The sequence below is a fragment of the Rousettus aegyptiacus genome, unplaced genomic scaffold (assembly GCF_014176215.1).
Source record: "Rousettus aegyptiacus isolate mRouAeg1 unplaced genomic scaffold, mRouAeg1.p scaffold_m13_p_2, whole genome shotgun sequence".
Classification (NCBI taxonomy): domain Eukaryota; kingdom Metazoa; phylum Chordata; class Mammalia; order Chiroptera; family Pteropodidae; genus Rousettus; species Rousettus aegyptiacus.
In genome coordinates this window covers 138,038,965-138,061,321 of record NW_023416295.1, presented here as the reverse complement: position 1 = coordinate 138,061,321, position 22,357 = coordinate 138,038,965, and the positions used below count along the sequence as shown (strand labels likewise).

At 34.4% G+C, this 22,357-nt stretch overlaps 1 protein-coding gene across 1 annotated transcript in view; it reads right to left on the bottom strand.

The window, feature by feature from the left end:
- SLC2A13 (solute carrier family 2 member 13) overlaps positions 1 to 22,357 on the bottom strand; it is a 286,045-nt gene that overhangs the window by 83,071 nt on the left and 180,617 nt on the right. Inside the window, exon 5 of the mRNA XM_016151690.2 lies at positions 2,776 to 2,939. Coding sequence (XP_016007176.1) covers positions 2,776 to 2,939 — 164 coding nt within the window. The remainder of the gene's footprint in view (positions 1 to 2,775; positions 2,940 to 22,357) is intronic.

Sequence of the window (22,357 nt, the reverse complement as noted above, 5' to 3'; positions counted from 1 at the left end):
TTGCTGACATGTACTACTATAATTAGGCCTTTGATGGTTGTGTCTGTACTGAATGAACATGGACAGACTTTTTCTTGTCATTAGTCCCTAAATGATAGAGTATAACACTATTACATAGTGTTTACATTGCATTAGGCATCGTAAGTAACCTAGAGATGATTTAAAGTATAAGGAAACATGTGCAGAGTTTATATACAAATACTACACCATTTTTTATAAAGGACTTGAACATTCATGGCGCTGGGTTCCTGGAACAAATCCCCCATGGACACTGATGGATGACTGTACACTAATGGCGGTTTAGCAGTAAGTTTTCTTCTGAAGGTGTAAACTTCCATTGGTCGTTATGTTCTAGTGGGACCTATTTAATCACAGTTAAAAACCAGAAATGCATAAATACCACTATTTACATCTTATATATAGGTAAAGAAGATACCTGTGACAAAAAAAAAAAGGCCTTTTACCTCCTAAACCACTGTAAAATCTACACCATCATTTTAATTGTCCATATCACAAGGCTACTTGATGGAAGATGTCTCTCAGGTTGGAGGTGTCACTGTGTGGTACAGTAGTGGATGGAGCTTGTGTGTATTGGTCATTTTGGATGAAAAGAGAACATGGCAGGAAAGAAAAGTACCTACAGGTTGCTCATAAAAAGCAGTTACTGTAATCCCTTGGTCTTATCCCCCCAAAATTCTTAATACTTCCTCTTAATAGTTAAAGATGAGCTTGGAAATCCTTTGGGTAGAGGACCTACACTGTGAGTTGAAACATGACATCAGCTAGAAGAGTTCAGGAAAGTTCCTGATGCGAACTGATTTCACCTTGTAGTTAAAACAACAAAGAATCAATCTTTGGCAGTAATAATGCTCTGATAGCTAAAATGCTCTAGCATTTTACTATCTGTGTCAGGCAGTGTTTTAAATGCTATACTTGTATAAATGTGTTTCATCCTCATTACAACCCTATGAAGTAGGGACTATAGTTAATCCCTGTTTACAGATGACAAAATGGAAACTTGCTCAAAATCATGCAATTCGAACTCAAACAATCTGGCTCTATAATGCCTCAAAATCCTGCAGAACTGATAAGAAAGTGTGTCGTTGGAATGAAACAAATGAAGAAAGAGAGGCTGTTAGAAAAACTGCATTCTCTGGATCTCAAAATCAGCAGTTTCCTAAGATCTCATAAATCAAACCCCAAATTTAAGAAAAACTGAAATTCTATTAAAAAAAAAATCTCTTAATATAATAATACCATGAGGCCTTGTCAAAAACGAAGGGTATCCATTTAAAAAAATTTAACATGAATTTATCTCTACTTAAAGTTGACTTTAATCTCAGGGGCAAACCAATTTTCAACTAACTACAGAAATTTGTTTTTAGCACATCACTACCTGATGGTCACCTACCTTTTTTTTTTTTTTTTTTTTTGAGTTTACCATCCGATTCATTGTTGGATAGCTCTGATTATTAGGAATATTTTTCTAACATTAAGTGAAAATCTATGTCCTCATAACATCTATCATCTGCTAAAATAAGGTACATATTAAATCTCCCTTTAGACTTATTTCTAGGCCAAACACTTCTGGTTTCTTTCACAGGTTTATAAATGTATAGTTTTTAAACCATCACTTTGTCTCTCACCTTTCCTCACTTTCCCTCCCACTTCCCTGTATAACATAGCTGTTGTGATTCCTTTGTCTCAGCCAGACAATCTTCCTCTCACCTTCCCCTCACTGCAGTTAAACCTACATTACTGAACTCAAGAGCTTGTACTAAGGCAAGATCAGACTCTTTCTTCCGGAGTTAGGGGTGGGAGAGACTATGTGTCCTTAATAACTGCGTATGAGACTCTGAATATATTTTCTCATCAATTCTGCGACAAGTACCTGAAGTAGTTCTACCAGATTAGTACTTTAAGTATAATTTGATTAAAATAGAATTTAGTTAATGCTGGCATGGAAACTTAACATTTTTAATGGAAAAAAATGTATTCTTACTCTAAATAAACTTACAAAGGAGCGATTAGAGCACTGCTAATTGATAAGTAGGAATGTGCTTATATATATAAAAAAGATTAGAAAATTATATTATGCAACCATGTGAAGTCAATGGCAAAGAATGGGTCTTATTCTGTCAAGTGAAAAAGCCCTGTGTTACAAAGAAATAATAAATGAAATGGGAATAATTTAAAAACAAAAGATATCTGAAAGTGAGAAAGATTTTGTCTTATTTAGCTATCAGAGAAAACAAACTTAATGAACCAGAATTTACTCTAGAATTCAGGCCTGGTTCAAACACAAAAAGAGTCTGTTCCTGCTTTGTGAAGAAATTATATGGTTCTAGTATTCCACTTTTGAAAGAGTTTATAGATAAAATGTTCCAAATTTACTTCCATATTATTCCAATCTTAAAAATAAAACATGTTAAAAAGTGAGTTTATGAATACCAAGTTTTTCAACCAAAAAAGAACAAAAAGCGATTATTCTTGTCACTTTTGTACTTTTGAGCAGAACTTGAAATAACAAAAGCAAAATGTTACCCTCAGTATATTCAAATTGTTCTACAATTCTAGTGATTAGTCACAGCCTAGTTTCTTGTCACATATCATAATATTCGCTAAGTTCTTTTTGGAAAAACTTTTTGTCTAGAGGAACTCTATTGTTTGGCTAAAACCACAATATCAGAAGTGGTATTGGTATCGTATTTTGGAAGGTTAACATACCATCATTAGAGAAAATTTCATAACTGAGTTCCTCATCTGGGCACCTACCTGCTAAACTACCAAAAGTAAGTTTTCTGCGGCCCACTTTCTCAACAAGCCAGACTCCCACGAGTGTGAAAATGAAATTCGTGAAGGCTGTAACTGAAGCCAGCCATATTGCGAGTCGATCATCTTCAACACCAGACATCTGCAGAATGGTTGCACTGTAGTACCTATGAGGCAAGAATAAAACAACTGTTGCTGATAGTTATTCAAAGAAACAGACTTATTTATAGAGAAAAATACCCAGCTGACCTCAAAAACAAAAGAAAAAAAACATTAATAGCTGCAGTAATAACATCAAGTTAACATGGGAATTAGTGCAAACTGTTGAAAGGGTCACAATAGAGAGACTGTGTTCAGATAAATTTATTGTGAACTTTGTATAATCAAGAAAAGACACTCAAGCAAGTGAATAGAAGGCTAAGGGTTTCAAAAGTGAAATGTACCCTACAACTAGGAACAAGGGCAGCTGGTAGTTTCACTAAAACTATCAAGGATAAGCTCCCAGCCCATAAAATGAATTAGGATTCATCATGCACTGTGCAGTTATGTATTTAAAAGAATAAAGAGACTTATTGCATGTAATGAGAATGAAGACTAATGGCAGAAATGTGGTACAAGTAAGGAATCTCTTCAAAGAAGACATAAGGAGTAAGAATGTTGTCAATTTATCTGGCATCCTGTAAGGAGTTGAGAAACTGATATGACGGACATGAGGATGGTTTTGTGGTTCCTAGAAAAGTGTACTCTTTGGTGAGGTAAGTCTCTAGCATAATCTGCATGATTAGGTTCTGTAGACACATTTATTTTTCTAAATGAATTCACTGGAGACTGGCTCTTTAAAAACCACAATGCTAATTTGTTGATGCACAATAGGAAGTACATTTGGTACATTTAAAGATGACAGGTTCCTCACAGATCATTTCTTTTCTGTTGAAAATATCAGAGGTTATATAAGATTACTTTAAAGCTATCTTTAAAACAAAAGACGCAGAATACTCCTACTGAATCACCTATGAATTGTGATAGAATTCGCATCCTGAATACACATTCTGAACCATGGCTCTGCCTAGCTTTTTGAGCCATTTTAAAACAAGTTAGCTTTACCTAAATCCAACAGCGGGCATTCAAACAATTCATTCTGTCAAGTTCAGACTTCCATAGTTATAATATACAGTTTCTGGATATTTATCAACACTTTCATACTATTTCAAAAATAAAATTTGTTTTATATACATTTAAGTCTCATTGATCCATCAATGGCTTCTATTATTTTCTAAATTATTGATGACTGTCTATAAAATATTAACACCAACATGGATTAATTCATCTTAAAAAAAACTTTTTATTTTTTAAAGTAATAAATTAAATTTATAAATTACTATGTAACATGAAGGATGTGTTTTACTGATTACACTAAAAATTATACCAACCATTTTAAGATTCTGAACTCTGACAGCTATTATAAAAGAGAAATTCTCAGTGGAACTACTCCTAGCAACAAGATTTCATGAATGTTTTGCAGTTAGAGTGCAAAGTGACAATAAAAATTATAAAAACAATTCATGCTCTCTGAATAGTGCTTTACAGTTTCCAAGTTCTACTGTATACAGTATCTCATTTTTATGAAGACCTGTGAATCAAAGTCAAATCTATAGGTAATTATGGAGAAACTGACATAAATTATCAAATCTAGAAAGGCAAAAAAATAGAAATGCTTACAGAAATTCAAATATTTAAAGCCAAAAATTTGATACTTGCTATGCTACTCTATTAAATTATGGAGTTTTTTCAATGTTTAAGAATAAAAACATATACATTATGCAAAATAATTCTTCCAAATAGAGCAATAAAAAACCAAAACATTATTTCGGTTTTCATTTTTTTAAAATGTTTTTATTTTCCATACAATTTCACAAAATCACTAAGGAATAGAAACAGAAAAGGTATAAAAAAATAAATTGATCAGTGTCATAATTTTATTCAAAATGTAAAATGTCCCTGAGTTGTATAAGAAACCTTCTTTTATGGTACTTAAAAGTTTTAGAGGATGAGTATAACCGAAAACTAGCTTGGGAGTCAGATACCTGCATTTTAATGGGATCTCTTTGGGGTGCTGGCCAGGTCAGGTAACATAATCATTCGTTCACTTAATATTTATTTATTGCATACTTACTGGATAAACTGTTTGAAATACTAATATCCCAGAGACATGTTACTAGACCCAGCTGTTGCCCTCAAGCAGCTCACAGTTTAGTATGAAAGAATGAAATGAAAGTAATTTAATATCACAAGGTATACAAGTCAAAATGTGGCATAAAGGATAGACAAAACAATTTAATTTGATATGGGAGGTTTCTCTAGGGAAATAATGATTGAGATGAACCTTGAAGAATTCATAGATGTTTGCCAGCCAGTATGATAATCTGACAGGACTCTGGTAGTAAAGGAAATGACATGTACAAAGAAGAAAAGTGCAAAGTACTATGCTGGGCTCACAGAACTTGAGAATCTTACTGGCTGAACATAAGGTGCAAAAAAAAGAAGTGTGACATAGATTCTGTTGTACGGGGGCCTTGACTGCTATGCTACATGTTTGGGCTTTTATCTGTAGGCAGCAGAGACCATAAAATGGACTTTAAAGAGAAATAACACAAGTAAATCTGTTCTATGAAAAGATCACTGCAAAGATACCCACATGGGCAGACTGGAAACAGACTGAAACAAAGGTATATTGTTTTGAAGCACTTTATTTCAGATCATTACACTGACAATAGGCATTTGTAGATTTTCTGTATTAATAGGAAATAGTGAAAGCAGGGGCTGAAATTTAATGGCCTTATATCTCCCTGTTAGCAACAGTTGTAACTTCTACCCACACTGAATCTTTTCTTGGATGGAGTACCATGAGTTTCATCTTTCTTTTCTTTTCTTGAACATCGGTAAATATGTTAGTTTTTATTGTTGCTGTAACAAATCACCACAAAGTTCAGTGGCTTAAATCAACACAAAGTTATGATCTAACAGTTCTGTAGGTCAGAAATCTGACATGGGTTTCATTGGATGTCAGCAATCAAAGGTATCAGCAGGGTGTTCCTTTCTGGTGGCTCTGGGATACAGGTTTCCTTGCCTTTTCCATGTTTTGGAAGTCTCCCGTGTTCAATGGCTCATGGGGCTCCCTGCCTCGATCTTCAAAGCCAGCAAAGGTGGGTCAGATTCCTCTCATGTCACTTCACTCTGCAGTCCTCTTCTGCCTCCCTCTTCTACATTTAAGGGTCTTTGTGATCACATTGGGCCAACCCAGATAACGAGCATAATCTCCTTATTTTAAGGTAAATTGATTAGCAGAATTAATCCAATTTGCAACCTTAATTTCTCTTTGTCAGAAATGTAACATATTCATAGGTTGTGAGGATTACAACATGTACATTTTAGGGTGAGGCAGTTATTCTGCCTATCACATAAAGGTGCTAATAAGCTGTAAAATAGGCAAAAGGCAAATAGTTAGAATGAGAAAGTAAGGAATGAAGGCAATGACATTCACTTAAAAGGTAACCAGTTCTAGAAAAATTCAGGCAATAATTATATTTTCTTTCATATGGGCAGGGAATGACATATCTAGGTCAGAATAGACCTAGTTTTTAAAAGTTAGGTCATGGAGTGGTGAAAAGATACATTTAATTTACATTTTAAAATGTGTGAATTCCAATATTTTTATAAATGATGCTATTGGTCATTTATGTAATGCTCTACACCTGATTTTACAATCTTCTAAGCTGTTATGTAGTATGAATTTTCAAGGGACTGCTACGTAGTATGAATTTTCAAGGGATTGGGTATTCATTCAAATGTTACACAAAGCATAAGAGAGTCTTCTTCATAAAAGAACAATATGAACAAGGCTTTTCCCCCCCCCTTTGCAGACTCACAGTAAGGATGCCTTTTTTTTTCAAGATCACTTTATAATACTTATGAGACAAACTATCATCTTCTTCAAAGAGTCCCTGAACAATCTCTGCTCTGCTCGTCTCACACGTACCATCTCTTCCTCAGAGTGAAGTTGAAAGGCCTGTGGGCAGTGAGTTCTCACAGAAGACCAGCTTCACAACCCTCTGTAGACGTCTAAGAATGGAAAAGTCCAGACTGTACATGCATTGCTATCTCAAGAGATTAGGAGACCCAGCTTCTAGTCCTGAATTTTAAATCCGAGTAAAACAAAATAACTCTAGAAATCATATAGGGCTCGGTAATAGCAAATCTATCCTAACAAATTTAACTAGCAATGAAATAATAAACATGAGCACTTTATATGCCTAGCAAAATATATATTTTATGTGCTTCTTTGAACAGACATTTTCTAGAAATTTCTGAAAAAGTTTTTTTTTTTTTTTCATTTTCTTGAAGTCAGAGCCTATCTTTTTCACTGTTACTGGTGTAACGGAGTTAATTTAACAGCAAGTTGGTATTCAATAAGCGTTTGCTGAGTTTATTGTATTTATCTATCACCAACTTTCAAAAAGAAGACTATTAAAAAAACACGATAGAACTGCTAAAACAAAAATTAAAGACTAATAAGAGAGAGTAAGAAAGGTAGAAAATGAAGATAATCATATGAAAACTTTAGCTACATAATCACTACAAGCTAGCTCTAAAATTCCTGGCAGCCAAAGTAAAATAGTCAATAATCATTTTATCTGCCAAAACAAAACTTATCAGTTCATAATAATGACAAACTTTTTCTGGCATGAAACTATAAAGACTTTAATTTCACAAATGAAAGAGATATTAAATACATTCTTCCTGACACTGACAGCCAGTTTAAATAAGCTTGAACTTAGTCATGATTATTTTAATTCATGTGGCACAAAGGTGGTATGTTCTAGCAGTGTTGCAGATAGCTTCCAAATACTACAGTCATTGACAAATCTTGTCTTACTCAACAGTCTTATGAGTCATGTTAATACTTGGGATAAAGATGAAGTTAAATGTGAAGAGTGGAACTTATCGAACACAGATGATCAACTATAAATCCTGCAAGAGTCCCATTATCTAAGTTATGTTGCTTGGCTCTTCTAGTTGCTAATATCATAAAGAGTTTTATTTGTAACACATGCCAAAGTACATTGACTACAGATTTAAATTTATTCTAATTAAAGATGTTATTTTAACTGAAAAATGTATTTTCCTATTGCGATGGTGTTTATACTGTCAAAAACATGGATAACTATGGAAACTGCATCAATAGCTTTAAGAGAAAAAAGTTATACTCCAATACAAAGGTCTTAATATGGTTTAAAAAATGACTAAAATTTTTAAATCTGTTTCATGTATTTTATACATTGAGAAATCCTCTTTGTGTATTAGATACACACCATAAAGTAAAAAATAAGCAGAAATCAAGATTTCATGTATATCATACTATTTAATTGTATCATATTATTCTTAAATCAAGCAATGATCCAAAAATCATAGTAATCCTCAGAAAGCTAATTATTATCACATTTAATATATTACAATTTTTATAAGTTCAATGATTCTATTAATTTTTTGGAAAGAACAAAGTAAACATGCGCTAAAGGAAGTCAAAAGGGGTTTCTACAGACTCTCGGTTTTGCAATGTGACCTTATCCTTCATCTTGGAGACCAGTCCCTTCACCGTGGTTCTACACCTCTGAAACCTCAGGAGAAATCATGTGTCTTGCTTAGCTCAACTAGATCACTGACTTTATGTATCACTAAGAACAATGACTGAAGCTGTCAAATTGACCTCCAACTCATCAATTTGCCAGATTAACCTATTAATTCTTTCTATAAAGCATATACCAACAGGACATTGGACTTTGGAACTTCATGCAGGTGCACGTCTCCCATTTGTTGAATTGCAGGTATATCAAATCAGGTGTGCTTGTTCCCAAAGCTGTTTAGGCTTGTCACTGTAATTATGGAATATAATTAAATAATACATAGATCAATAAAACATAAGATGCTAAAAGAGAGTTGTGTTAAAAAACAAAATTGTAAGCTTTGGAGAGTAAATAAAGGTAAATTATTTCTAAAAATTATGTGGGTAACATAATCATAAAAATATCAGGGATAAAATGTAAAAAAGTCTAGAAAGTTTTGACCCTTCGGTTTCTTCTCAAGTGTCTTTCAGTTCTTGTTCTATTTGAAAGAAATTAAACCTGGAAATCATAAATGGCAATACTGACTGTGGTTTACACAAGAAAAATAATTTGAAAGTTCAAGCAGTGGATATGAAGAATTTTTCTGCAACTAAAATAAAATGTTGAAGGTATATAACACCTCATTCCCTCATAACTCTCTTTTTCGGTTAATTAAAACAAGTGCTGATCCTAATCCTGTTGGCTAAGAGGGCTTTCACCTTGCCGCATCACATCTCACATCCCTGCTTATTTCAGCAACGAGCAGGAGTCCAAGGCTTTCAGGTCACCCATTTCCACCTGCTCATTCCCCTCCACACTAACCTGCAGAGTCACTAATTTGACTCAATCTTCCTCTTATCCCAGCCCTTCCACAGTCCTTCCCTGTGCCTTGTGCACTCAGGACACAAGGGCACCACCTCTTCTTACAGCTTGGATCTAGAGATCAGATAGTTTTTCTCTCACATCCTATATACCAGAGGAAAGGGAGAGGATGACGAAAGGCAAGAAAGAAATGAGTGAGACCATCCTCTAACCCGCCTTTAGCTGTTGGCCTACTTTCTGGTCACTCCTCATTCAATGGCGATTTCAGTACCTGCCTCACAATTTTTTCTCTACTCCTACGTGTGCCGTGTTTCTTGAGGAGTGCAGCACCAACACGGACCACCTGCACGACACGTGAGTCTCTTAACTGCTCCATTTTAAGTCCTTCAAGTATCCTAGTCTTTAACCAGCACTTGTCTACCCTCATGGCTCACTTACTTGAATTCTTCCACTTACACAACTCTTCACTGTCACGAAGATGTTAAGCCATATGTACACGTTACTTCTTTTTAGTTATCTGTCATCACCCATTTCTGCCCATTTCCCATAACTGTACTTACTGCTGTGAGTTCCCACATCAGTGGTTCTCAGGTGCTGGTGTTACAGAATCACCTGGAGAGCCTGTTAAAAGATTGCTAAACCCCACCCCTGTCTCTACTTCTAGGACTAAGATCTTGCATTTCAAAAAAGATTTAAGTGCCATTGACATTGCTTTGAAAACTTACTTCCCCAAACCATTATAATTACTTTCTTTACACCATTCTCAAATTCCCTGGCCAGTTTCCCCCTATGGCATATTCACGTCATAAACTCCTACTCTGCTTACTTATATCCAGTTATTTTTTCATTCTGCATTTATACCTAGCAATTGAAAAGTTCTAGACAAAAACACACAAACTGACCTCACTTGAAATTCCCTAAGAGGCACATCTTACAACTCTTCAAAGGATGATTTCATGGTGTCTCCCTCCTTTCCACTGCCCCAGTCTATCCGGCCTCAAGTGAAATCTTGCTTGATATTCACTGAGAAAGTGTGAGCCATCAGAGGGGTACTCCCTCATCTCACCACTACCGAATCCACCAACCTACACAATCAATTCTACATTAATTCATGAAATGGCAATCAGCACTCAAATATCTTTCTTCTAAATTCCTTCTTCAATGTTTGCAGCTGAAATTTATTAATCTTTCCTTCTTTTCCTCAGCAATTTATCTGTACCTCTCACAATACACACCACTTTCCCTCTGGTATTACATTATTTAAATACATATAGTATTTCCTCTATTAGACTATAAATTCCCAAAAGAATCGTCTATGTGTGATTCACCTCTGCCACCACCAAAGCAAGCTTATATTTTGTTAGATACTTAGTAAGTGTTTATATAAATGAATGGATGTATGTACTGGCCTTCCATCTTTTTGGCCTTATTTTAAAATTCATATGAAGATATAATTCAGATCCCTAGAACTTAACTTTTTAAGAGCATGTAATTAAGTGGTTTTTAGTACATCTATGACTAAATTTTAATCTCTTAAATAATTATAATAGTTAATATTCAAAATAAAGTACTCAAGCAATTCAGAGGGTTTAAAGAAATAAAAAAGTGCGGTGAGAAGGAAGGGTAGAGGATTGTGCTCTAAATGATTTTGTTTCAACACACTCCTCATCACCATGCTTTCCTGATTCAACTATGCTCCTTTGTACCTCAGTGGCCAGCCTCGAGTTCCCAGTTACCCTTAAGGCTGGGGAAGAGAATATTCAAAAAATGAATGTCTATGACTGTGAGCTCTGTTACTCAAACACCGATATAACCTAGTCTTTGTTTGCATCATTTATTGTCCTTCTAGTTCCAGGTTGTGCCATCTAATGCCCTGTTAAATCAAATATGAGGAAAAAAGGTGATGGTCTATTTAAAATTCCTCTCAGGAGGCTTAAGAGACTGAGCAAGAAAAAAGGGCATTTAGTGGCATTTACTTTATGAAAAACACTGCTCTCGGCATTGACTATCAAAAGGGAATAAAACAAGATTTTACTTTAAGCTGCAGTGGACTCAAAGGCTTGTTTGTAAGCAAAAGTTTGCAAGAACTTTCTCTCCATATAAAAGCAACATTTTTGGAACATGGTCACAAAACTGATTATGCAAAGATATGTTACTGTATGCACATTATTTATAACTTGGAGTCTCTGTGGAATCACAGACTGGAAAAATACATCACATGCATGCAGAATGAAGTGAAAAAAGCAAAATGCAAAATTATGTAGAGGGTAGAATCTCAGCTATCAAAATTAACCACAGAAAAATAAGACAAGTAAGTACACCAAAATGTTAAGATATACTACAATTTGGTGGTGGAATTTTGGTGTCTTTTCTTCTTTATATATTTCTAATTTTTTATAATAAGCATATTATTTAATAGTGTTATTTAAAGTATTAAAATTTCATAGATTAGAACACGTCATCCACTGTATTTAGGTACCACAGGCCTCCAACTCTGTGAACTAAATCCAATACTAACTTTTAAGTAAGAAAAACTATACTTAACAATCATAAGGAATGTTTGTTTTCAGAGAAAGATACTTCTTGTTTTTTTCTTTGCCAAACTCAGTATTTTCTTAAGTGAAATAATTCATGTCATTTATTTCTTTTGCCCAAAACACTACAAATAAGACACTGTAATATATTCATAGATTATCTATTCAATTCAACAAATATTTAGACATGATAATAGTAATAGATGTTCTAATGGCAAATAAGTACATAATAGCTGAATGTCAGAATTACATGCAATTAAAATACATTTATTCAAGGCATACTATGGGCCAGACACAATGAGAGATAAAAATCAAGTAATATCTGAGACCGCTTGGGAGGGCTTTGGCTTGCATTCCACTGAGGGATATTGCCACACACTTAAAAACTACACCCCAATTGGCCAAGTTCAATGAAAGCAGTAAGAGTAAAGTGCTGTTGGAACATAATTCCACCTAACAGTTCAAATAATCAATTAATGATTCCAATTAGCCATGTTACTACTTCTCATACTCCAGGACTGAAAAAATACAAAGGGGTTAGGAATTTAGGATGCTAGTGATCACAGGGTTTAGTCCACAGGGGCTTTTAAAACCAACTCAAGGATCATACACAGGGAGAAATGGACAGGACTTGAGAGACTATCAGTCATAACCAAGAAGACAAATAACCTATTTGGTTCACTGACTAGAAAAACTGTAGGGTCAGAGAAAGATGTTACAGCTAGGAAGGAGATTTTGATTTCATAGGAGATGGCAATGTTCTGACTATATTTAAGATGTGCCTTTGATGCAGGAGATCCATGATGAATGGAAAAGGAGCTCCATCCACTGGTGCTCGTGAGGCCAGAGTATTGATGAGGAAGAGGGCACAGTGGAGAGACAGGATGATATAAAGGTCAATAGGACTGCTCAGTTTTCAAAGGTGGAGAACAACACACAGACTAATCTCAGTTACAATTCCCTAATGTGCTTACTCTTCTACTCTGCAAAATGATGATTTCATCTCTTAATGAAAAGAGTGGGTTTGCAGAACAAAAGTGAGTGGGGGAAGGAGCATGCAATACTGTGAACAACGTGCCAAAGTAATTCATTTTATTCCATCATCTAACATGTGAGTACAGAGATAATTATTTTTTTGTTTGTTTTTTTCCTGATATACTGTAGATGGAGGAATTTTATGGCATGACTTACCTGTCGTAGATATCAAAACCAGTACCTGAGTTTACCTTATTATAACAAACATTCCATGAAAAGATAGACTAATATTATTATATATTATACGACCGCCAAAGTACCCAGAAAGAAATTCACTCTGGTCTTAGTAAGGAGGAATTTTTGTGCTTCTTTCGGGCATTGGTTTGTTTCCATCTTAGGGACACTGTGAACCATGTAACAAAACATCCCCCATTCCCCCCACTCCTTTTGTGCTGGCTGCTAAAGCATTTAGAGCAACATGATTCTCAAAATGTAGTGCGAATAAGAATCATCCCGCTTGTCCATCCTCCTGTCTCACACCTACCTACCCATCCCTGCTCAGGATTCTGATTCATTTCAAGAGATTCTAACAAGGGGGTTCCAAGGCCACTTTGAAAAAGACAGGCTTTCTAACCTAGTTTGTAACAGCAAATTTCTTATGTAGAAACCATCTTATTTTTTCCTACTTTGTCCTATTACCCAAAACGCTAACTTTAAAATTCATTGTACTTTACTGCCTCTTGAATTAAACCCTCAAACTTCTTCAGGAGTAAGGAAGGTTTGAAGTGAATAAAGACTTTTGAGTTAGTAAGAATAAATCTTTTTTTTTTTTTTCCCAAATATCAGGGAAAGAAAGCTGATCAATTTTTTAACAGTGGAGGAACTAGTTGAGCTTTAACAGCCCTAGGCAAAAAGACTGAAAAGACAGGCCTGACACACCGATGCATTATTAAGTAGTAAACAGGCTGCTCACTCGATGCGGGCACCATGCTCTTTGAAGTTCAAATGGAAAACCCTAAAACTGCACTTGGTTCATGTCAAGTGCATGCACACAGAACCAGGCCACGCTTGTTCGATTATTAGTGGAACTCCAGGACTTTTCACAGATGACAGAAAATAATCTGCCTATGTGTGCACATGAAGTGTGACCTGAAGAAGAAAAGCAATTATCAATGAGTCATTGTACATTTATCGAGGGACTACTGCATGAAAAACATGAATTCTCAGAAACTATGGAGAAGCATGGAAATCATCTAGCTAATTCTGAAAAACCGGAAAATTTAGAAAAATACATTTGAGTTAAATGTTTTGTGGGTTTGAACTGATGGTATTGACTTAATTCTCCACTTTCTGTGTGTAGAATTCCTGTTCCTTATTTTCAAAATCTAAAGCTGCTTTATAAAAAAATACAAAAGGAAAAAAAAAAAACATGAGAAAAAGAAACTCTCATACACACTGCTGGTGGGACTGCAAATTGGTACAGCCGCTGTGTAAAACAGTATGGAGGTTCCTCAAAAAACTAAGAATTGATCTACCATATGATCCAGCAATCCCTCTACTAGGTATTTACTCAAAGACTTGAAAACCCATATCCAAAAATATATTTGCACCCCGATGTTCATAGCAGCATTATTCATGGTGGCCAGGACATGGAAGCAACCGAAGTATCCTACGACAGATGACTGGATAAAGAAGCTGTGAGACACACACACACACACACTCACAGCTGTGAGACACACACACACACACTCACAGCTGTGAGAGACACACACACACACATACACACACAACGGAATATTACTCAGCATAAGAAGAGATGAAATACTGCCATTTGCAACAACATGGATGGACCTCAAGGTAATCATGCTAAATGAAATAAGCCCGACAGAAAAAGTTGAAAACATGATATCACTTATATGTGAGATATAAACCTAAAAGCAACAAATGAACAGGACAAACTGAGACTCATGGGCATGGACTGTACTAGTGGTTACCAGAGGGCAGGGGGTGAGGGAGAAGCGGGTAGGTAGATAGTTAAAGGGGGTCAAATACAGGGGGATAAGGGGAGGGTACAGTGGGTAAAGGGGGTCAAATATGTGGTAATAGAAAAAACTCTAACTATGGGAGGTGAATACACAGTGTAAATCTATACATGCCTTATTGTTAAAGTATACAACTGAAACACTGGATTTTGTTAACCAATGTCACCATAAAAATAAGTAAATAAATTAAAAAAAAAGAAAAAAAAACAAGAATGATGTCTAACATTTACTGAGCATTTTCTATGAGTCCATGAAACTCAATTTTAGCATTGGAACTGATGGCAGAACTAATTCCTTGATAAAAAGGGACAAGAAATGACATCTAATGAACACTTAATGTTAGTAGTGTCCAGATGCTCTTTACCATTATGCCATTCAATTATACCATTCAATCATCACAAACACCTTATGAAAATGTAAACTTGGTAAGAGTCAATGCTAAGCATTTTGGGGTGTAATACAACACAAAGTTTCTTCATTCCATGCTCACACTTACTCAGAATCCCGAAGAGATTGTTATGGAAATTCTTACTCAGTTTACTCACTGTATGCACAGGGCAAAACATAAATTCTTATGCACGTTTACCACTTAACACTTTTTTTTCCTGCAGAAATAGTATTTTCATTTTTGATAGCTAAAGTCGTTTGTCTAGTTTAGCACTTCTGCTGCTAAATAAGTTGCCATTAATAATAAAATTCATAAAATATAAAAATCATAAAAGCATTTAGTTAAAAAAGACCTGTAGAGATGGGCAGATGGATGAGCAGCCAGTCTATTATGCTATGTTCCAGAAGTAGATTGTCCTGTAAGAGGGATTTAGAGCATTAGCCTATCCCAGAGGCTCAAAGCCAATTAAACACTCCTCTGCACTGAGAGCTCTAGAATCAATTAAAATAAATACAAAGAGCAGATTTATAGAAGAATTAATAAAAAGTGCATGTTTACAAATCTATGAGGAAAAGGGGAAATAGAGTTCCTTGCTTCCTGTCTATAATGGTGATAGTGAGGCATGGAATGATCAGATAGTGAGAAATTTTTTTTTTTTTTTTTTTTTCAAGAACCAGAGGACATACTTCCTTTTCCCAGTTGATTCTAGTCTGTTGGGGCCTCTTGTCTCACTGAGGCCTGGGTTATTTATTTCAGTTCTACAGGAAAGGAACCATTATTCTGTTGTAAAGGCCATTGTGATAGTTTAAATTCTTTTTTTTTTTTTTTGATTTCTAGAAATTTTTTGTCTTTGGCACAGAAGGTACAAAAAAGACAGTATTGCTGATATAGAGAGGAAGAGCATGAACCTGGAGCCAAGGAATGCATGTTTATTCTTGTCAGTGTTTTGAAGCCCCTCCTCTGTTTCTCCTTCCTCTTACTGATTAAATAAGGCAGAAGCCAGAGTGATGTGAATAATCAGAGTGATGAATAACCAATCCTATTCCTCCTAATTTCAAAAACTTCCAAAAGTTAGTTTGCTCCTGCTTTACATCCTACATCCTCACCCACACTCAGCCTTGTGATGGAATGACCAGGAACTCTATTGCCCTGATCTGCCAAATATCCAATGACGAATTGATTGTGCTGACTTAGCAAAAGCCCCTTCTGAAGAGTAGCAGTGCCATCTAGATGGGCTGCCTCCAATGCCCAAGTTCTCCTTTTCTAGTTCACAGGATAAAATGCTTATGTATTTCTTCACTCTAGGTTTTTTACTTAAAACATTAAATAAGCACTTATAATTAGTGACAGTATGTAAAACTTACCCTGCTTTTAAATATTCAATGTTTTCCAGATAGGACTGAATTGCAAGAGGGCACTGGACTAACTCTTCACAATCATTCTTTGCTCATACTTTATATGATGTTAGCAGTAGCATAACAAGCAAAGAAGTTGGTCAACACACAGATCCTTTTGAATAAAACATTTTTCTCTATTTGGAAGTCTTACAAAGTCATCAAAATTTTGTAATATAACATAATAATTTATAAGACTTAACTTTATATCCTGATTCGTATAGCTACGATCTGCTTGTATTTGAATAAAAAACTACAATAATTAAAATGAAACTCTCTGCATATTGAACACTATAACTTAAATGTTAGCTGTTATTCTGTGGTTTTAGAAATATTTACAAACATAGAGTAGACAAATGGACTGCTTATTTTTGTTAAAAGCAAACCAGATGTTATGCTCATCTGGATAAGGTGAGATGTCAGATCATGTTATCATATTATACTACTTCATTTTAAAGTTTATTAGGCTTATTCTATCTTTCTGCAGATCATATATATCTGACTGCTTATTTATCATTTATATGGCACCAATTAAAATCCAAAAATTTGTTATCAATTTCACATTTGTTACTAAATTTTTCATTATACATTAAATTATTACTTTATTCTCTCAGGATGCTATATATTTCTCTCAGCATTTGAAGTATTGGAAAATTCTTGTGTTTTTTTATATTAAATAAGAAATGTTAAGATACATTAATACAATACAAGTATAGTCTTGTACTGTAATGTTACCCTATACTTCATAATTATTAGAGTGTAAATATATTTGGGTACACATATACTATTATAAACTTGAAGTGAGTACAGGCAGAGTTTATGCTGTAGAGGTGAACAACATTTTACTTTAAGGTCTAAAACCTAAAACCTCATTTGTTGTTCTTATTCAATATTTTACAAAAATCCCATGTGATCATTTCAAATGAAAAATAAATACATATCTTCATATTGTTACCAATTTCTACTTTTAACTTGTCTCTGGCCAATAATTTTTATATTTCTACATACTAACCTTAAGTCTTTACTTTTCAGAAGTAGCAAGAAAATTGCTACATGTGAGTAGAAACTCTATAACCTACCTGTAAAATAACCCCAGGCACCGACATTAAGTAATATATATTTATATCACCTTTTTAGTCCTAAATTGGGCAATTATTAGAAATAGAGAAAATCTAGAGCTATATTTAATGAAGAAAAAGTAGAATATTATTTGACTTATAGAAAAGAGTTGGCCATCTGTTTACCTTAAAAAATAAAGAACTACAGATACATGTAGAAGGTAATTACAGCATCATAATTATACAATATTATTTATAAAACTTAATTTTAAAAAACCCACACTGTAGCTGGCAGCGTAATGGCCTCCCAAGGATGTCCATGTCCTAATCCCTAGAATCTGTGAATATGTTGCCTTACATGGTAAAGGAAAATTAAGGTTGCAGATGGAGTTAAGGATAGCTGCTAATCAGTTGACCTTGAGAAAAGGAAACAGTAAAGGCTCTGTTAATTAAGCTGAAAATAAAGGTCTCTGAAAGCCTTTAAGTGTCTCTAATTTTTACCAGTAAAAAATATGGCCATCATAGCTTTCGAGTTAAAATTTTGTTTTGCTTTACTTTGCTTAATTCCAGTTCACTGAATACTGGTTATCCACATGTTAAGTCCAATTAACAGAACATTCATGAACACACTGAATAGAAAATGAGAACAATATTTTTGTTGAATTTTTCTCTGCTCCATAATCAAGATTCAGACAAGCAAACTACTAAAACCTTTAAGAAAAAGGTTTATCTGATGTAAGAAAAAAATGTCAAGAAGTGATAAAATTACCTTCAAGCCTACAAAAATAATTGGTCCTGCGGAATTGATTTAGCTTAGATATTAGAATAGTTAAACCGAGACAATATTTGAGACAGATTAAAAATTCTAACACTAAAACGATTAAAGGGGAAAATAAAATTAAACTGATCTTTTTTGGTTACTTTAAATGTACACCTTTTAAAGCCAGGGCAATCAACTAAAGCAGAAGATATCAACAATCATTAAGTTCAAGATCAATCCAAAGTGATAGCTAGGTTAATGGGAGAAAACTGGCTTTGGGTGGCAATAAAAAAGAGTAAAACAGATGTACAGATCGGGAGAAAGAGCAGGAAGATGCAACAAAGAGAAAGAAAAAAGAAGCAAAAAGGGAAAGAAAAGAGAAGAAAGAAAAAAAAGAAAAAATGGAGGCGAAACCACAGACTACTAACAAGAACTGCCCTAACTACTGCTGCAAGGAAAGCTGACGCAGACCCCACTAAGCCTGTGCTTACTTAAGAAGCACTTCAGGACCATGGCCTAACTCCTGCGGGGAAGAGAAGGAATCACAACCAGCTAAGTAATAGGTAGTGGATCTGCCACTCTTGGATGCACCTCAGGATGTGATTAAACTGCAAAAGTTATTTTTCCAACAAAATGTAATTTTTAGAAGAAAAGAATAATATTCGATGAGGTTAAAATAGTCTGTGTTTTCTTAGAAATTGAAGGCTGTATGTATTTTACAGTATATCCTGTAAAATATCTTGCATTTCATTTATTGCAGCTTTCACATAATCAAGTTTATAAAGTTATAATATACTTTAATTGACAAATTATTTTGCCAATAGTGAGCTAAAAATATTTATAATTTTTATAGCTGTTAAAATCAAGTTACATGCATGGGAAACATACATGTCCTTTTCTCATTTACTGGAATTTGAACTTACTGGTTAGTGCAGTAGAAACTGAATGGCAGTCCTCACTTTTCTAATTTTAACCACAAAGGTGGGGGTGTAGCAAAAAAAAAAAAAAAAATCTTCCTGAAGATCAACTTTTCCACCTATTAAAAAAGAAGATGGTGACAACTGATATATGTATGACCAGCACATGTTAAAACAGAGAGCAGATCAAGCACTTGGAAAGTACATGGTTGAGCTGCTGCCAGCCTTCACAGCCTGTCTGGACGATGAGCCCAAATGGAATGCCCAGTTTCAGAATCTCACTACCCCTGCTTACCAGACAGCTGTTATAACAATTGCCAACTGCCTACCACAAGTATGTAGGAGTGATATAGCAAAGCACTGCTCTAACTAGTGAGATGGCTATGTTTTATTGTTTTAACAGAGACTTGTTGGACTACGATTTAATTCAGGAATTAGGTACTGCTGACCAATAGAACTTTGTGCGATGATGGAAATGTTTAATATCTGCTCTGGCCAATATGGGAACCACCAGTCACGTGCAGTCCTTGAGCACTGGAAATGCAGCAAGTGCTAGTAAGGAAGTACATTTTTAATTTTATTTCATTTCAATTCATTTTCATGAAAACAGTCATACATGGCCAGAGCCTACTCTACTCAAAGCACAGAGTTAGCAAACCTGTAACTAATGACCCAAATGAAGTAATAGCATCAATTTAGAAAAAAATAGAAAATACAAGATACTTTTAAAAAATCACTTTATCCTCTTTCACTTACATCATCATTTATATTTTTGCTATAGTCTTCTAGAATTTTTATTTTACTGAAGTCGTTAATAAATCACAAAATACATAATGCATATATAAGCTAAATACATACAAAGGCAATATATTAGACATTTTAATACAGATTTACAAAATCCTAGGGCTGTTAAGAATTATTCTTCATTAATACCTATAAGTTTATTATGTTCTTGGGCCATAGTAAACATGTGACAGACATTAGCCATTATTATTAATGAATGCATAGTACACCGTCATAGTGAGATGGCATTATTAAACAGTCCATCGTTGTTGAGCATTTAGGTTTTTGTTCTTATAAAAAGACCCCGCAGTGAGCATATCTGTACACCTCTTTGTTCTATTTGTAGAAATATTCCCTCAGAATAAGTTTTTAGAATTGGATTCAATGGGTCAAATGTCTCTTTTTCGGACCATGGATAACTATTATCAAATTACTACTCAGAAAGCAACCAATGAAAAGACAAAACTCTTTTGAAAATATAAAAGAAGTGTTACAAACCCTTAGACACAAATCATTAAGTTGAAAAGATGATGGTGATGATGATGACACAGTGGAAATGATTAAGTTCTACAGATCTTACAATTACCCTAGAAAATCCTTTGGTCTCCCCTTAAATTATACTAAACAGTATTTACGTATCTTTTTGGAGATTGACATACCACATTCTGCTACTCAAGATCTCCATGCTAGCCAGGCTTTTTTTCCTTTATTACTGAACATTTTACTATTTCTTCAGCCAAACACCAGGCAAAGCAGCTGGCTTATCTTTAGGGCTATTTTACATGTAGCATGTGATTTTAAGAAATTATACTCAAATCAGCCTTATACTCAGATTATGAGAAATACAGGGAATTGGGACTTCATGAGGAAACAGAAGATTGCAATTTCCCATTTTACTGCTCAGTCTAGGGCATATATTCATGGATTGGAATCACAGTCACCCACACTATTCATATCTCTCTGGATTATTCTCACTTTCTCAACATGAACAAATTAAATGTGTAAATGGTATGACTTTACTGCATAGGATATTTAACACATTCTTTATCTTTGTGTATAAAGTGAAAGATGGAAGAGAAAGGAAAAACAAGAGTGAAAAATGTGGGTATGCATATGAGAGCTATTTTAAAACATAGCCTCTTCTCTTCCTACCAGTGTGCAGTATTATTTCAATGCTCTGTTTATATTGCTTGTAATAAATTAAACAGTGGTATATGCTTTGTACACATCATGGAAGATCTTATGTTGTTTTTAAGCTCTGCCAGGTGTACTTAAATTAAAAATCACAAATGAGAAGGAATGTTCTATTTCTTTCCAAAGTGAAATCCAGAAAAAGGTATTTCTAAAGTAGGTTTAACATTTCAAAGGTAGGAGTTACCATTTTCTTGCAATGCTTTGTAACTCATGTATCCCATATGAGTCATCTTTCATCTCATAGGCTAATAGAAAGAAATAAGATATAATGGAATTTATATAATTATACATTTACATAATGTATATAAATTTAGTTTTATGCTACAAAATGAGGTGAATGGCACAGCAGTTTTATGTTTAAACTCAAAAGAAGCAACTGGGAAATGAATTCTCTTAAGAATGCAAAGACTTATTCTGCATCTTATTCCTAGTGAGTTGCATATAACAGGTGGATTATATTCCAGGAAGCATTTGTTCATAAAAGCTCATTTCCTTTCTTCAAGGTGATGGAAAGTTAAATTATTGTGCTGAGGAGACAGGTAATAAGGGGAAGAGACAGAATTAAAAGGCCATAGGAAAATGGTAATAGCTTAATTTGAGCCCAATTCGCAAATCTAGATGGAAAAATAAGCCTAAAATCTAAATTGATCTAACAGGCATAAGCCCAATTACTCACAGGAAGTCTGAATAAGATACTGAACCTCAATATGGCATTTGTCCCATTAATTTAGGTATAGGGCTTAACTGGAATACCAAAAGAGGATTTTAGAAGTGGGCACTAATCTACTGGTCCTTAATCAAAATACTGTATTGGATACATTAGCTACTTTAGGCAGAATTTTTCCCAAAGGCCCCAAAACACTGAAGACAAACCTATAATTTTTATCAGGACAACTAGTTTTGTTTTGTTTTTTTTTTTTAATTGGTATATGTATATATTGTGAAACAAGATTAAATAACATATCCATCATCTCAGATACATAGAATATGTGTATGTGGGCGTGTGTGTGAGAACTTTTAAGACCTACTCTCTTAGCAACTTCAAATCTGCAGTACAG